The following is a 15,191-nucleotide window of genomic DNA, read 5'->3' as shown; positions in this document are numbered from 1 at the left end:
AACCTTCCCTTTGCCTCGTTTTTTCCGTTTCAATGACGATTGTTCGCCGTAGATTGCACGACGGAGGCTTTACCGATCCGATCGACGGCCAAGAACCAGTCGCACCGAGATGGTACAAATGGTTGGACGACGTGGCTACGATCAGCATCACGCCAGAGATGAAGTTTGCCGGTAAACAGCGAAACGTGGTAAAATAAAGATACTTGGTCCGCGTGTAATCATTTCGTTACGATCGCGACAATAGACATGGAAATACCGACGATGGACAGCGTAAGAAGCGCGACACTGATCGGCTATCTGTTGATCAACAACTCGAACCCTCTGTGTGTCGGGCCAACCGGAAGTGGAAAGACTCTGACCGTAACGGCGAAACTTTCGAGGAACATGCCGAAGAAGTTTATTTGCGACTTTATCACCTTCTCTGCCAGAACTAGCGCGAATCAGACTCAGGTATGGGATAGGTCGTACTTTCCGACGCGAAACAACGTAAAGAATATGCGGTACGAAAATTTAACGTTAAATCGGGAAATAGCCGGGTTCTTTTATCCGAAATTCAAAATGTCTAACTAAAGAAACTATTTCGCGGTTGCGATAAAAAGGATTTGGTCGACGAAAAATTGACGAAAAGGCGTAAAGACGTGTACGGGCCACCGTTGCTTCGACAGCAAATCTTCTTCATCGACGATTTGAACATGCCCGCTCTTGACACGTACGGTGCTCAGCCTCCTATCGAATTGCTGCGACAATTCATGGACTTTCGAGGTAATTCGTTTGAAACGTAATTTACTGTGTTTCGGCGAACCGAGCGAGACGTTTAGCGCGTTCCGCGATCGTTACGCGAATCGAGCCGCGGGAATGAAAATATTTCAGGATGGTACGACCGGAAGGAGATCGGTTCGTTCAGCCGGATAGAGGATGTCAATTTCGTCGGTGCGATGGGACCGCCCGGTGGCGGTAGAAATCCAATAACCGACAGACTGTTGCGACACTTTCATTTCATTGCATTCCCGGAAATGGAAGACGACGCTAAGGTAATACTTAAACGAGGATTTTTCAGCCGATTAACGATTACAGTGACCGCGTGGCATAGACAGCCGGAAGTAATCAAGAAACCAGACCAAACGGACAACGATTAACGTCTGGCGTTGAAAGTTTTAACGTCTCGACGTGTTACGCTCTCGATTAACGGGATCTCGATTAATCGGACGAACGAAGATTCTATCGGAAATAGGAATTTTCCTGGCGTTGTTCGACCGTTCCAACCGTATGTTGGAACAAAAGCGACCGTAAAATCGATTTTTCGATACAGCCACCCCAAGTGCTAGGTGCGTGAAACCCCTTAAACGCCGATGGCTGACTTCCATGGGTAAGTTCCACCACAGCCGAGTCGCGTTCATTTTCCTCGACGTTTATCCGGTTTTATTCCATCGAGTCGTCGATCCACGCCCACAAGGAATAATCGTGGCTCGTGAAAGAGACAAAGTATCGCCGGTGCCTGCCTCTATTTGTCCTCTCCCTCGTGCTCGCTGCAATTAGTCGTCGTAAGTCGTGCCACTGCCTGCCATAATTTATCTTGATCACCGATTTCGCTAGTAACGAGTGGCCATAACCATCAGCCCCCGTTCCAATCTGTTTCTTCCCCTGGTGTACCTTTTAAATTGGTCGGATCGGGCAAGGTCGACACGGGCACGCGTTACCTTCTATTCGGGGAGTGTACTTATACGTGTCAGGTATGCAACTGTTCTCCATAAAAACGTGGAAAATCTCCGTGCTGCGTTTCCGAAAGCGTAGCTCGTGCAAGACAAAAGTAACGAGAAACGACCAGTGAGCGAATTAACGTCCAAGTACGACCATATACGTAGGAGTCGCGTATCCTGTTTGACGATTCTTTCAAATTCTACGCGTTCGCTCCTTATTTGCCGTTCCAGAGATCCATTCGTTGGACGTATCGAAGAAGGACGAACAAGTCCGTTCGTTGTTTTCATCTTTTTCGTTCGCCACGTTCGTGTCGCCGCGAATAGTTGGCATTTTAGCCAACCAACCTGTCTCGTAATCTCTGACGAAGAAACGCGCGAAAGTTTTTCAGCCGAGTCACGATCTTGGTTCGAGCGACGAATTTTAAAGCGCGAATTAACGAAAAAATACGAAAATCGTCCGATCGTTTTTACGCTAGAGACACATCTTTGGAACGATCCTAAATGCCTGGCTGTCCGTGACGCCGCACTTTGCACACATGTTGGACGCTTTTGTGAACTCCACGTTGGATTTATATACCGTTATATGCAAGCAGTTGCTGCCGACGCCTCACAAGTCTCATTATACCTATAACGTTCGCGATCTCGGCAAAGTGTTCCAAGGAATGCTCATGATGAATCCGGCAAAAATAGAGGTTGGTAAAGCCCGTACGAGTATCTTTCCTTCTATTGCTTTCGCGTCGTTTATAAATTTAACGGATTATTGCAACGCAGAAAATACGCAGTTGTATCGTGCGTGTTTCTTTCTACCAATGATACGAACGTTAACGACAGGGATAACCGTAACCGTGCGAAACGTGTCTACGCGACGTAACGCCGTTAATAATATGCTCGTCGATGCGATAATCCCGATAAAAGCCGATACAGGTTAACAACGATCGAGTGAAACAAACGATTTCATCCAGCGTCGTGAAAAATTATTGTTACTCTGGTACCACGAGAACGTACGAGTGTTCAGCGATCGTTTGGTGGACGACCAAGACCGAAAATGGTTCGACGACCTCTTGCGAAATACGATGAGCAGAGAGTTTCGGTGCGATCCCAGTGAAATCGTCGGCGACGTAACGTTATTTTTCGGTGACTTTGTTGGGACCAGCAAACAGTACGATGAAATAACCGATCGGAAGAAGGCAAGTGTTTATTCGTAATAGAGCGATACGCGTCCGTCGCAACCAACGATTCGTTCGTTCGAATAGACGCGGTCATGTTTCTTCTTCTCGTTCGAATACGATTTGGATAACGCAAAATATTTACATAACGAATCTGTTTGCGACTCTATGCACTGTAACGCGTAAAGAGTTACCGATATTGCTCGTAGATGGAACACGTATTGGAGGAATTCTTGGAAGATTACAATGCTTCGACAACGACACCCATGAAACTGGTACTGTTCCAAGACGCTATGGATCATATCTGCAGGATCAATCGAATCCTACGACAGCCTCGAGGAAACGCTCTGCTTTTGGGAATGGGAGGATCGGGTGACGTAGAGAAAATGTTTCGCACGATCGTTCGCGAAGTTTCCTAGCGTTGCTCGTCAAATTTTTCTACGTTTTTATTTCTTTCGTTTCTTTGCGCCAACCAACGCACGCACATTGCGTTAGAAATCGTGCAACTAGAAATCGTGGTAACGACAGCCGAGCGTACGGTTGTTAAACGTGTCAAACGACAGCTGTCGAAGAGAAAACTCTTAGAACGATCGATAAAATATCGAGAAACTTGGTTGGCTCGAAAAAGCTTTTTACGCGTAATCCAGCTTTTTACCACAGTTCTTAGGTTGTTTTTTTTTCTTTTTTCTTTTTTTGATAGCTTAATTTTGGTAAATCCTCGATCGACGAGGAACGCTTCTTCGTATCACCGCCATCTTTCCGAACGTAGCATCGTTATCCTTATTTAGGACGACAGAGCTTAACGAGACTAGCCTCGAACATGCAAGATTACGCTTGTTTTCAAATAGAGCTGAGCAGCGCTTACACGACGAGCGATTGGCGCGACGATATTAAAAATTCAATGATGAAGGCCGGTGTACAGAACCAATGTATCGTCTTTTTATTTTCCGACACACAGGTAGTTTACGATATCTCGTTATCGATCGTTGGCCGTATCTATAAAATATCTATTTTATTCGATCTATGGCTACGAGAATTTTGCTTTGTCGAAAATATCGAAAATATCGAAAATATCGAAAATATAATTGAAATTCATACGATACGACGTAATACGCGCATCCTTCGTATCATCGATGCGATCGAACTCGAAGAGCAAAAGCTCTGTTTGTTCTTCGTTCTCGTCGAAGAGCTTCTGTTTGTTATCCGTTCGAATCGACGGACTTCCCTCGCGATCGATCGTTATCCGTTCGATAAATAGTACGCGTGTTTGAAAAGAAGGTAAAAGCTTGACAACGTATCGTTAATGGTAATCGTTTGCCTCTTGCTGTTTCGACCGTGTGAAAGTCGTGATTGGCAGGCGAAATTTTTCTTCGAGTTTAGTTTTTAAGATAGGTTAAGTTAGGTTAAGACGGTATCGACAGCGATTCGATAAGGATAAAGAAAGGAGAAATGATTTGTTCGCCGTGTCGTTCAGATAAAAGACGATTCGATGCTAGAGGATTTGAACAGCGTGCTAAACAACGGTGACGTACCAAATATCTACAAGGCGGATGAAATGGAAAAGATCTTTCATTCGATGCGTGGCCACGTGCAGGAAGCTGGCCTACAGATCAATAGAAGCAACCTGTTTTCCTTCTACGTGAAGACAGTGCGTAACAACCTACACGTGGTCGTTACTATGAGGTATAGTTTTCCTTTTCCTCTTCTTTTTTCTTTCTAACGAAATTGATCGTTTCGATGAATTTGATGAAAATTGAACGTATCGTAGGATCGTATAGCGGATGGAACCGATCGGGTAGTACGCGCGTACACGCATAAGAGATTGAAACACGCGGCAAATCGGAAATTCATTTTACACGAAACGGAATAGAAATTTTCCGATGGATTAGCGATCGATTTTCGACCGACTCTATAGAATTTTCTATGATTTTAGTTTATATGTAGAGAGAAAGAGGACGGACGAGAGACGGCCGGGTAGATCTCGTCGTCGATACGAACGGCAAATAAAACGAGTTCGATATTCGGAGGTAGAATTTCGCGTTTCCGCGTTTATACGCGAGTTTCGCTGATTTATCGTGGCCTTGAGATCGGACGCGTAAATCAAGCCAGAGAAAGGACGATTCGTAACGCGAAACGAAACGCTTCGTCCATCGATCGTTTCCTCGAAATTGACAAACGACCTCATCCGTGGTGACGTACATCTTCCGCTCACCTTTTTTCTCTCGTTCGTCGCTGTCACGAGAATTCGCCTCTTAAATCGCGTTTACGCCGCAATTCCATCGGAATATTTCTATTCTTCCGTTCCTGTCGCCTAGATCGTGTAAATTTCCACTTTCGCTTTATTTCGGTTTGCAAAGACTCGCTTAGAACCCTGTGCGCGTCGTTGCACGGTAAATTCGTTTGCGAATTTCTTTTCCCACCGACTTTGGTATAGTCCCCCGTTCGTCGATCGAAGAATACAAATTTCAACGGCCTTTCGAACTTTCAGCCCGATCGGCGAGACGTTTCGCGCGCGTATCAGGCAGTTTCCAGCTTTGGTGAACTGCTGCACGATCGATTGGTTTTGTCCGTGGCCGGAAGCCGCGCTTCAGGTTCGTATGCGCTGCGACCGTTATTTCCGACGACGAGACTTTTCGGTCTTTTTTCTTTCGCTTCGGTCGACGATTTGTACTTGTTGGCGTTCGTGTTTCAGAGCGTCGCTATGCGCTTCCTGTCCGAGATACAAGACGAATCTATTACCGAAGACGCGTTGAAGTCGATCGTAAGAATGTGCCAGTATATGCATTCGAGCGTGATCGATGCGAGCGATCTGTTTCTCAAGGTAAGTCGGAGTAGGAAAAATCGAACAGAGGGGAAAACTGAAAAATTCTTCGTCGTTATACCGCTTGCGTTACAAAGTTCCGACGTTAATTTACGCGACGCGGAAATACGAGTTTAACGCACGGCCGAATCGAAAGTTACTTCGAAGAAGAGAATATCTCGAAATCTCGCCAAACAGAACAGAATCCTCTTTCGTCCCTTTCGAGAAACAAACGTTTCTTTGCACGTGTTGCGCGTGTTGCGTGTTGAAAGCAGCGACTTGCGTTTCGTATACGAAACGTAAAAGATGTAAAAGCCGCAGCGAGCAAAAACGAATCGAGTAATATAACGGGGGTTCGACGGGGCAAGAAAAATTTCGTTCAAACGTTCGATTCGTAAATCTCGTCGTAAACGAAACTAGGCGTATCAGGGACATGTTGTTATTTCGTAAAATTGGGAAACACAGCGCGACCGAGTCGACCAGACCGACCCGATTATTAATCGTTGGCGGAATAACGTAGCGAAAAGCCTTCGTTCGCTCGTATTATCCGACAACTGAAAAGAAAAATATCGTATCGCGCAGGAACTGAACCGGTATAATTACGTTACGCCCACGTCGTATCTGGAACTATTATCCGGCTACGGTGATCTCCTGGCTAAGAAGAAAACGGAGATACAAACGGCGGCGGATCGTCTCGCTACTGGTTCGTATCAAAAATTTACAACCTTTTTTCGTTCTCCGACTCGTCTCTTGGAATCTCTTTTTCTCTTTTTCTTTCTTTCCTTTTTTCAACAACGATCATTTTTACTCTTACTATTTACTAAAAGGTCAATGGACGTTTTCGTATGGACGAATCGTATCGAGTTATCGATATAAAAGTATCGACGTTACATCGTCTGGCGTAGGTATATGTACGATCGAAAGCCACTTAACTTTGCCGATCACCTTGTACCTTTTGTAGAGGATTATTCGCGCGAGAACCGCTAAAACTACCTTCCTTACGCGATAATACGGTGATCGATTTGCTGCGAAAAAAGCGAACGCGACACCGAAATTTCAAGAATCTTCCACTTTAACTTACCTACTTGGAATCGCTTTTTACGTTACCTGGTACGAACAGACGTTGGCAGAATTTCTAATGCGCGGAAGGGTTTTCAAAGTGCGGATCGCTTTCTCGATGCGACGCCTCTGCTTACCCGTTTAAATCAAACGCCCAAGCTGTTTGTCTTTTAAACTTTAAACGAACGCTCCTCCGCTGGAAATGACATCGAACGATACGAAAGAAGACGTTTTCTCTTTTACGATTTCTCGGTTGAAATCGTAGCTACGCCAACGTTCGCGCTTCAAACCGACGATACACTTTGTCGACAGCGTTAACCTTTCCTCTCTTAATTCGTGAAAAGACCGGTCAAAGTTTTAGACGTACGACTCTCGATTGAAAATTACGATCTCGAACCCCTGATCCGGTACGTTTAGCCGGATGATGGAAGCACGTTTGAGGAAGCTGGTTAGCGAGCTGCGATAAACCAACGGTACTACGAAAATATCTTTGGCCTTAATTATTAACAGGAAAATAAGGACGGAAGGAACGACAAACGTCCAAGGAGGATGAAAGCGTAGCTTCCGCGAAGGGTCAAAGGTAAATGACCCGTGGCTGTAATTTTGGAGGTGATGAATTAAACGAAACCCGTCTGACGAAAGCTCGTTATACGTGGCAACTTGGAGTTATCGATTTCTACTACGGCCGAGCCATAAATATCGGTCGCGGAACCAACGAAACAAGCCTTAAAAGTCATCTGTTAAGAGCAAACCATTTTCGCCGAACGATCGGCTTCGATTAATCGTTTTTCTAATTTTTAACGTTCCATTCGGTTTATCGCCATCCTAATTTCCAAATATTTTCACGCAGCGATCGAATCTTCAGATAAGACTTTTCGTTATCGTCGAAACTTTAAACCTATCCGTTTGCGTTCTACTCCTTGTATTCTCTTTTATTTCTATTTCATCGTTATATCGCAGAAATCGACATTTTACGATTTCTCTCTCTCTCTCTCTCTCTCTCTCTCTCTCTCAAAGTTATACTTACTTTTTCGTAATTTTTCAAAGAAAATTTGCCACTACGGCGAATCTCTCGTAGATCGATCACTTTGATGGAACTTTTACGACAAAGTAGGATTTTATTCGACGACCAGATATTCGTTGCTCGTTCTGTCGCCTTTCAATGTCGCGACTTATTTCGCAAATCATCGTCGTTTACGGCAAACGATGAAATTACATCGCCGAGCTCGCTTCGTCGAATACGGTTGGACGAACAGGTTGGCGATAAACGTTATTTAGTTCGAGCTGTCGCGAACGAAGCACCCTGGGTAAAACGAAATCGATCGCTAAATCGAATAATTGGTCGCTGCCTCGCCAATTACGGTCGAACCAATGCGATTAACGAACGACAGTTTTATTTGCATATTCCGCGTGGTTTTCCGTTCGACGACGCGTCCACGTTTCTTCTTTTCTCCGTCGAGTTTGAATTTCTCACCGAATCGTTGGCCAATTTCATTAGTATTTCTATCTGTGCGTAATACGATCGATCGGGGTCTGGCATCGAAACGACACGATACGTTGGTCGTGACGTGCGAATATTTGGCGAGAGAGCCGATGCGCCTCCGATTTTTGCGCCTCGATAACGTAAAAACGATGGAAGAAAGAAATTTTTGAAACACGATGACGCGAACGTTCGTAATCGTTTCTTTGCGAGCAGAGGTATCTCGTTACGAGTAGTAGCTGGCTGATCGTTTTGCACAGGTCTGGAGAAACTGGCGAGCGCGGAAACGGAAGTAAAAGATATGCAGCGATTGCTCGCGGAGATGAAACCAAAGTTGGAAGAAGCGGCGAGAGCGACGGCTAGAATGATCGAGAAGATCACGGTCGACACCGTTAGTAATCGTAGCTTGGAATACGTAACAGCGGGTGGTAACGAACGAACGATAGGAACGTTCCATCTTTGGATATGCGAGTGAAAGATTCGATGATCCGTTACAGACGGAGGCAGAGAAGACGCGAGCACAGGCGAAACAGCAAGAGGCGATAGCGGCGAGGATGAAGCTGGAGAATCAGGCGATCAGAGACGAAGCGGAAGCCGATTTGAGTGAGTGGTTCGATCGTGCGAACGGAAGACGCGACCACATCGATGCTTCTCGTTGGTTCGCGTGGTTCGCTTTCTCTAAAAAGTGAAAGAGCAAAAACTTTGACGACTTTTTCGACGACTGTTGCGTGCGCGTGCACGAGTAGGGGTAGCAGAATCGATAAAAGCGTGTTTCGCAACCGCGTGCAACGTACCGAGCGATGGCACAACGTCGGGAGTGTTTGTTCGTTAACGCGACACGCTCGTGCCTGCACCGTGCGGACCGATTCGATCGATACTCGCCGATGTTTGCCACAGGTGAAGCACGACCGATGTTGATCGCTGCCGAAAAGAGCTTGAAGGCCCTGAACAGAAACGACATCACCGAGGTGAAGGCGATGAAAAGGCCACCGGTCGGCGTGCTTCTCGTCATCGAAGCCATCTGTATCATAAACAACGTGAAACCGATCAAGGTTCGTAGGTGTTTGCGAGAGAAAAGTCCGCTCGATAGATACGTCTAGAGGCGGAAGAGAATTAAAACAGGATTCCTGGCTCTCTTATCTTTGCCGCGTTCTCGATTTTTCTCAAATTTCCCAACGCCGTCTGCCTCCGACCACGGTGGTCGGAAATTCCTTGCGATTTCCGGCTGCGGAATATTCGAGAAATAGTTTGTAGCGTTCGTTGGAACGTTAGGTGCCGGTGGGTGGAGGATTCGGGGCAGAAACGAAACTGGATTACTGGACACCTGGCAGCTTGATGCTCTCGGATCCGGGCCACTTTTTATACACCATGGAGAACTACGATAAAGAGAATCTGACCGAAGAAATAATAAATAAGCTAAAGCCCTACATCGAAAATCCCGATTTTCAACCATCCAAGGTACGATTCAAACGAGCATAAGGTGTCGGTGGTTCGCGCGCGTTTCGTTCGTTTGTACGCGCCGTAGTTGCTTGAAATTAACTCTAGCGTTCTAGCGACGAACGCGAACGTTTCTGGGTTACGCGCCCGGGTATGCGTACGTACTTTCAGCGCATAAAAGATTTGTTAAATTTAAGCGAAAAATATTCCGTCGAATGGAAACTCTACGTGAAATAGCAAATAGAAAATAGGAAATAGAAAAATGGAAATAGAAAAAAGCAAAAGCAAATAAAAAAAAAGAAATTTTCGAGATTCGATACGATGGTCGATTTGCGCGTTGATTGGAATCGGTTGACTTCGACGTTTCCTCGACGTAAAGAAACTACCGACCGAGATCCAAGCCGCTGAATTCCAGTCTCTTTACTGCGCGAAGGCTAAATTATCGCCACATCCGCGTTACACGACGCCTATAATTTGAAATTGTTCGGTTCGCGAGAACATAGTTTTCTCGCGTGTTTCACAGTCAGAGACGAGGCAAGTAGCGATTTATACAGCGATACGGTATAAAGCGAGAATCGTGTAAAGCGGTGGGGAGATAAAGAGGAAATAGGAGAAAAGCTGCTACACAGCGAGCAAAACGAGATCGCGCTGTTTCAGATCCAATACGTGTCAAAGGCGTGTCACTCGCTGTGCCTGTGGGTGCACGCGATGTACAACTACTATTTCGTAAATCTGAAAGTAATACCAAAGATGGAGGCATTGGCGAAAGCCGAGGCGGCTCTCGCGGAGACCGAGAAGACGCTGAATATGGCGATACAGAGACTGAGGGAGGTGGAGGAAGGCGTGGAGCAACTGCGAAAGCTTCTGCGAGAAGAGGAGGAGAGGAAAGCGGAACTGGAGCGGGAAAAGCAGCTTTGCGAAGATAGGATGGGAAGAGCTGTCAGGTTGATCGACGGTCTCGCCGGGGAACAGATACGTTGGACCAGCACGGTGCTCGAACTAAATACGTCGTTGAAAAACGCCGTCGGCGATATCCTCCTAGCTTCCGGTATCAACGTTTCTTTTTCTTCTTTCTCTTTTCCATTTATCTTTTTTTTTTTTTTCTGTACGTTTGCTCGCAAGTCGAGAGAAGGTTTGCCCGTTTTCTGGAAAACGAGAAATTTCGACGTTCTTAATCGCAATTACAGGTGCGATAGCCTATTTGACGCCTTTTACGGACGCGTATCGACAGACGCTGTTATCGTCGTGGAAAAAGGTTCTCGGCGAAGGGGTTCCGCACACGCCGGGCAGCGACCCCGTATCCACTTTGGGCGATCAAGTGGAGATAAGAAGGTGGCAAATCGAGGGATTACCCAGAGATACGCTATCCGTGGAAAACGCCGTGCTGGCGATGCACTCGAATCGCTGGCCGCTGTTTATCGACCCCCAAGCGCAAGCGAACAAATGGATACGTTCGATGGTGAGCAACGAGCGAGCGATATCGTATTTGCCGTATCGAACATAGTAGACGATAAATTAAAGAAACTACGCTTTACGGGCAAGTAGTACAAGGGCAACGGCATATCGGTGGCGAGAATGAAGGACAAAGAGCTGCTTCGCGTGGTCGAGTCCTGCGTGCGATTTGGTAGAGCCTGCCTGGTGGAGAACGTCGGCCAAGAGCTGGAGGCAGGATTAGACCCGATTCTCTTGAGATCGTTGTTCGAGCATGGCGGCCAATGGTGCGTCAAAGTTGGCGAGAATATCGTTCCCTACAATCCGGATTTCCGGCTCTTCCTCACCACCAGACTCTCGAGTCCGCGTTACACGCCCGAAGTGTGCGTGAAAATACTGCTGGTCAACTTTGCGCTCACCGCCACGTAAGCCGCGGCGAATCCTTTCTAGCGAAATGTCAAACGGTCGAAACGATCGATGTTGGAACGTTGGCGAGATTAAAATGGGGAAATATCGACTGTAACAGAGGTCTGGAGGATCAGATGCTGTCGTTGGTCGCCATCCAGGAACGACCGGACCTCGAGCAAGCGAGAAACGTTCTGATCGAATCGAACGCCGAAATGAGAAAAGAGCTACAGCAGATAGAAGACAGGATCCTGTATCGATTGTCGGTGTCCGAGGGTTCCGCCGTCGACGACATGGATCTTATTCTCACGTTGGAGGCGTCCAAAGTTAAAAGCGAGCAGATCAAGGTTCGCCTCGACCTTAAACCTTACCGATATCGTCGAGTCGATCGACCTTTTAAGAGTCCCGGTAACACTGGGCCAAGCCTTCCTCCCACCCGTCCTTCTTACCACACTGCTAGAAAACCAGCAAACAGGTGGAGAGGAGGGAGATCGATAAACGATAAACGATAAACGATAAACGACAAACGATAAACGGTAATAAGAGTAACGCGCGTAGGTAAAGATGAAAGAGGCGGAGATCACCCAGGTAGACATCGACACGACCAGATCGCTGTATATACCAGTGGCGGTTCGCGCCCGTATCCTCTTCTTTTGTCTCTCCGATCTGCAGTTCATCGACACGATGTATCAGTACTCGCTCGAATGGTTCGTCGACATCTTCAACAACAGCATACTGGCGACGGAAAAGAGCGGTTAGCGAACAATTTCGATAAATACGATCAATCGGTGATGGACGAATAAGTGCACGCGACGCTTCGACCGTCGCTTCTAGATTCCACAGACGCTATCTAACGATGGTAATTTTCAGCCGATATCCAAGTACGAGTGGCAAATATCAACGGGAAATTCATGCTGTCGCTGTTCTCGAACGTGTGCCGCAGTCTGTTTGAAAAACACAAGCTTCACTTCGCGTTCCTCGTTTGCGCTAGGATTCGTATGAACGACGATTCGATCGACGCGATCGAATGGAGGCATCTTTTGTCGGGAGCCGAACCGATGCAAGTAAGAAACGCGATTCTTTCGTCAAATTTATCCTCGTTTACGAACATTCTAGCGATTCGTTGCTGCCTCGAAACGTTTCCCGACCTTCTTAAAATTATCACTTGGCTCGATTTATCCAAAAGACTCGCTTCTTCGCGATCGTCCCTTTCTTTTATTCGATCCGATAACCATATCGAACGTAAACGTTTTATCCGTGGCAGCGAACGCCGAAACCCGTACACGCGTACGTATTCGACTAGCGTAGCGAAAACTAATTTTCTTGCTTCTTGTTCTCTAATTTTCGGATTCGGTATCACCGTTCGATCCGAATATCCGTGTATCGTGGATACCGGTAAAATCAAAATTTTAGAATGCAAAACAACTACCGTAACTATTCGCCGACTGTCGCAGGCGACCACGTGTGCGACCAAATAAACTCGGCACACTCTATTTTATACTAGAAAATTTGTTATCTCGTAGGAAAGTGAAAACCCGGCGCCAGAATGGATTACACCGCGTTGCTGGAAGGAGATTCAGGCGCTCGAGAATCTGCCAAGCTTTCGGACATTCGTCGAATTCTTCAAAGAGTCGGTGACTCGATTCAAAACGGTGTTCGACGCTCAGGAGGCGCATCTGTGAGTAACTCTTTCTCTCCCTCCCTCTCTCTCTCTCTCTCTATTTAGTCTTTAGGAACAGTTTTCAGATTTACCAGTTTATCACGAGATAGGAACGAACGCGTAAAACTGACGCATACGAAAAACGGAAATGCAAAACATTCCACGTATTTCGATTTACGATCAAAGGAAATATCGGAGAATTTTGTCCATCCTATTACTATCGTTTTCGATCCTATCGATTAATGGCCGTTTTAAAGGAAAAGGGGAAAATAGGAAAGGAATTTCCTAGGATTTTCGCGCGTTTCTAAATCCTGAGACGTCGAAGCAATTTTCCCAGACAAGTATCGCTTTAATCGATTTCCCGTGCAGAGCCGCGTATCCAGAACCATGGCGATCCAAGCTGGACGACTTTCAGAAGATGTTGCTGCTCAAGTGTCTTCGACCCGACAAAGTGACCAACGCGATGCAACTGTACTTGGCCAAATATTTAGGCCACGAATTCGTCGAGCCTCGAACTACCGAACTGTCTGCCGTTTACCACGAATCTTCGCCAACTACGCCCATTGTCTTCGTTTTGTCCACCGGCACAGATCCCGCGGCGGAACTGTACAAATTCGCGGACAAGTTAAAGATGAGCACGAAATTGCACGCTATCTCGCTCGGACAGGGACAAGGTCCCCGAGCCGAAGCGATGTTAAAGTTATCGGCGGAGCAAGGTTACTGGTGCTTCTTTCAGGTATGACTTTTTTTTCCTTTTCTTCTTCCTTTTTCTTCCAGAAACAAAGAAACGAAAGTTGCCTGTTAATCTGTGTAAATTTATAGCTTGTTTTACGGATAAGAGTAGGCGAACGAGTTGTTCGAACGCGTAGGTTTCGGCAAAGTACGAGTTTTCGTCCCAAAATACCCCATCTCCCGTGTTACATCGCGTTCGCCTTCCAACATTCGAAAATTCTATATATCGTGTTTCGAACTACGTCGGCGAAAAATGTCTCGTTTTAATGTTTTACGCGTAATTCGCGTATAACGTAGATAGGAAATACGTTGTTTCGGTTAAAGCGATATAATGATAAATTTCCAGCAGTTGTAGCGTGCAATTGCGATTAAATTGGCCGTATTATCGTAATTTACGTTCGTTTAACAGAGTTTATCTACGTGTATCGTGTTACGTAAATCGATGAAACGAACGTTCGAAATAACGGAATCGCGTAATTCGTGTGACAGAAACGCGCAATACGAGATAAATATTGGGCGGAGAGAAACTAAGATCGAGCGTTTGTTAAAGTGTTCGATCACGGTGAAAGTTGAAATTTTTAAGTTTGGAAAAGTTAGACCGAGAAATATCGCGATCGTCGATCGAACGGATATATCGTTGTTCAAAGAAACAGGACGACACCGTCGGAGAACGATAACAGACAGGGGTAGAGAGAAGAGGATGATAGCCTGTTTATCTTCGGGATATACCTGTACGTACGCGAAAAGGAGGAGGAAGCAAATCTATCGTTGCTCGACAACGAGATAAAGATACGGAGAGACGCGTTTCGATTAACGCGACGAAACCAAGAGTTCCCTGTCTCTTATTTGTTCATCTCGTTGAATTACCACCGAATATCGTGGAGATACTTCGAGATTCGAGTGAGAGGCGCAGGATATTCGTTAAATAGCCGTGATCTTAGTTTTTCCCACAAATTTACCATCGAGAATTAATGATAATAACCAGAAGAGCAAAGGATAACGAAGCGTACGCAATTAACGACACGATGAAAGAAATAGTCGAAAGATCGAGGATACGTTTTCGCAGAATTGTCATTTAGCCCCGAGTTGGATGCCGGAGTTGGATTCGCTGGTCGAGCGTCTATCACGGGCGAAAAACCATCGTGATTTTCGCTTATGGCTAACCTCCGCACCTTCGCCGGACTTTCCCGTCAGCATTCTTCAGAACAGCAGTAAAATGACGGTCGAACCACCCCGGGGAATAAAGGTAAACAAAATGGTAGTATTTTAAATTGAAAACCTTGCTTGCCTTCTTCCTTTTTCTCGTTCTCTTCGAAGAATATCT

General features: G+C 46.0%; 1 protein-coding gene across 1 annotated transcript in view; it reads left to right on the top strand.

The window, feature by feature from the left end:
- LOC117162255 (dynein axonemal heavy chain 1-like) overlaps positions 1-15,191 on the top strand; it is a 56,308-nt gene that overhangs the window by 37,521 nt on the left and 3,596 nt on the right. Inside the window, exons 30-54 of the mRNA XM_076627856.1 lie at positions 53-171; positions 245-450; positions 600-762; positions 871-1,031; positions 2,174-2,389; positions 2,660-2,884; positions 3,073-3,235; positions 3,652-3,821; positions 4,338-4,546; positions 5,352-5,454; positions 5,556-5,684; positions 6,246-6,366; positions 8,463-8,593; positions 8,700-8,805; positions 9,100-9,254; positions 9,475-9,660; positions 10,297-10,687; positions 10,827-11,098; positions 11,185-11,495; positions 11,597-11,822; positions 12,034-12,229; positions 12,346-12,539; positions 12,999-13,153; positions 13,505-13,871; positions 14,934-15,113. Of these exons, the coding sequence (XP_076483971.1) occupies positions 53-171; positions 245-450; positions 600-762; positions 871-1,031; positions 2,174-2,389; positions 2,660-2,884; positions 3,073-3,235; positions 3,652-3,821; positions 4,338-4,546; positions 5,352-5,454; positions 5,556-5,684; positions 6,246-6,366; positions 8,463-8,593; positions 8,700-8,805; positions 9,100-9,254; positions 9,475-9,660; positions 10,297-10,687; positions 10,827-11,098; positions 11,185-11,495; positions 11,597-11,822; positions 12,034-12,229; positions 12,346-12,539; positions 12,999-13,153; positions 13,505-13,871; positions 14,934-15,113 (4,855 nt within the window). The remainder of the gene's footprint in view (positions 1-52; positions 172-244; positions 451-599; positions 763-870; positions 1,032-2,173; positions 2,390-2,659; positions 2,885-3,072; positions 3,236-3,651; positions 3,822-4,337; positions 4,547-5,351; positions 5,455-5,555; positions 5,685-6,245; positions 6,367-8,462; positions 8,594-8,699; positions 8,806-9,099; positions 9,255-9,474; positions 9,661-10,296; positions 10,688-10,826; positions 11,099-11,184; positions 11,496-11,596; positions 11,823-12,033; positions 12,230-12,345; positions 12,540-12,998; positions 13,154-13,504; positions 13,872-14,933; positions 15,114-15,191) is intronic.

This window comes from Bombus vancouverensis, chromosome 2 (assembly GCF_051014615.1).
Source record: "Bombus vancouverensis nearcticus chromosome 2, iyBomVanc1_principal, whole genome shotgun sequence".
NCBI classification, from domain to species: Eukaryota; Metazoa; Arthropoda; class Insecta; order Hymenoptera; family Apidae; genus Bombus; species Bombus vancouverensis.
The sequence above is the reverse complement of the archived record's forward strand: the minus strand, read 5'-3'. Positions and strand labels throughout refer to the sequence as shown.